The sequence below is a fragment of the Monoraphidium neglectum genome, assembly GCF_000611645.1.
Source record: "Monoraphidium neglectum strain SAG 48.87 unplaced genomic scaffold scaffold06663, whole genome shotgun sequence".
Lineage (NCBI taxonomy): Eukaryota > Viridiplantae > Chlorophyta > Chlorophyceae > Sphaeropleales > Selenastraceae > Monoraphidium > Monoraphidium neglectum.
The window spans coordinates 1-2,054 of NW_014006983.1; the positions used below are offsets into that span (position 1 = coordinate 1).

The 2,054-nt window shown below is 59.3% G+C and overlaps 1 protein-coding gene across 1 annotated transcript; it reads right to left on the bottom strand.

The window, feature by feature from the left end:
* Positions 1-26: 26 nt before the first annotated feature.
* On the bottom strand, positions 27-186 carry MNEG_16679 (hypothetical protein; the record flags this gene model as incomplete). The annotated part of the gene is made up of 1 exon (XM_014034851.1): positions 27-186. A coding segment is annotated over one exon (160 nt), but the record flags the coding sequence as incomplete, so codon positions are not given.
* Between the last annotated feature and the right edge of the window lie 1,868 nt (positions 187-2,054).

Here is a 2,054-nt window from a genome sequence, read left to right on the forward strand (position 1 = left end):
CCCGCCGCCTCGGGCGCCATGCTGACGCTTGGTGCGTTTGGGTGCGGCCTCATCGCTTGATGCCCAACCATCATCGGTGCTCTCGTCACCGCTGCCCCCGCTGCCACCAACAGTGTGGTCGGCAGCAGCGCGCTTCTTGCGCCCCTGCTCCTTCGAGTGGCGCTTGCGGTGGGCCACGCCCTTCATTGTGAATTTAGCACCACCAGAAACGCATGCTTGGCAAAGAGGGTGCACAGAACCATACTGGTTTGCGATGTCAGCAGGGGCAGTCTGCAGGTCATCTTGCTGGCCACAAATCACACACACGTCAACGTGTTTGGCGCGGGCGGAATAGTACTGGTGCTCAACAAAGCTCCCGCAATTGATCTGACGCAGCACGTGCACATTTTGCAGCAGCTGGTGCACAGACGGCGGGTCGCTGTCAAGGGCAGCCCCTGTGCTTGGCGGCGCGTGCTCAGTGTCACCGCTCGCCCCTGCGGCGCCTGCACCTGCGCTGCCACTGGGCCCAGCGGGCTCAGGCGCGCCACCATCACCAGGTGCAGAGGACACGGGCGCGTTGGGCAAGAGCGGGCCCCCGCAGCGGTAATCAAAGCGCTCGCGGACCAGCTGCAAAGCAGCCACGTGCGCGGGCGTGAGCGCCTTTGCGGCCCACAACACGCGAGGCTTGAGGCAGTCCACACATGTGATAAAGCCACGCACGTTGGCTGCGCTCTTGCCGCAAGGGACCTTCTCTTTGTGGGTGGGCCCAAACACAGGCAGGTCAGTCTCGGTGGGGGCTGTACCCCAAACCTCCTCAAAGGGCTTGTATTTGGTGCCCGTCTCATCCAGCACAGGCAGAGGCAGGAAATGTGTGAGCTGGAAATCCGCCAGCGGCATGCGAATGGGCTTGATCAAACCAGAAGTGCAAGCCGCACAACTGCAGCCTTCCACTTTTTTGAATTGGAACGCGTATGAGCTCAGGTCGCAGTGGTATGTGATGATGTCAGAGAGGACCTTGTTATCTTCTGTCTTGGAAAGCAGCTGTGGTTTGGAAACTTTGCCGTCAAGAGGGACACTCACATTGTCGCCCAGCGAACCGCGCAGCTCCGCAATTGCGGCCTCGCTGGCGGGCTCGCGTACAGAAACCAGATTGCCGGCCCAGGTGACTCGTGCAAAGCGGCCGCCCAAACAGCCGTGACGGGGGCCATGCTGTCGCGCCATGCATCCAACAGGTCAGGGTGCGCATCAATTGCTTTGCGCACACCCTCCATGCTGTTTGCCCCTCCCAGCAGTTCCTCCATCTCTGAAGGCATTCTGCCGCGGGCGGTGGCAGTGGACTGCAAAGCGTAGTTCAAACCGCTCATGCAGCGCTCCACAGGGTTGCGGAAGCTGTTTTTAGGGCAGGTGCGCATAGCACAAAGGATGTCCAGATCAAGAGATACAGCCAGGCACAGGTTGGCCAAGATCACAGAGGCAAACGTAACATTGTGGTCTGGCCCGCCATCATGCTGCAGGCACAGAACGGGTGGGATGGACCCCGATCCCGCCCGCGCCCGCAGCAAATCAGCAAGCTCAGCCGCATGCCTAAAAGGGTTGCTAGCCTGGATCACTGCATCTTTGAGAAGCACGGTCACATGGCCTTGGTACCAGCTGCCGTTCAAAGAATCTGGCAACGTGGTCACCAGCATGACGGAAGGGGTGAGCTTTGCAATGGTGAAATCATGGTCACACGCCACGACCCGGGATGACGCGAGCTAGGGGACCGCCCTGCGGGAACCCGTGCTGGTGTCAACAGGGGCGCCCGGCTCCCCAACTGGGATGCAGTGCTTGTCATCAAGGCTCACCAAGGTCACATGAGGCGTGATGTTTGGCAGCAACACAAACGCGCGCTGGTATTGCATCAGCTTGTTGACATATTGGCTGTGAGGGTGGTCAATGTGAAAGCTTTTGAGTTGAACCCGGTACACCACTTGGAACTGTCCAGTGTAGTTGACAGCCGAGTGCATGCCCTTGTGCTTTGGCAAGAATTGCAAGGCAATATAGCGTTCAGTGGGAATAGAGAATCCCATAGGTGT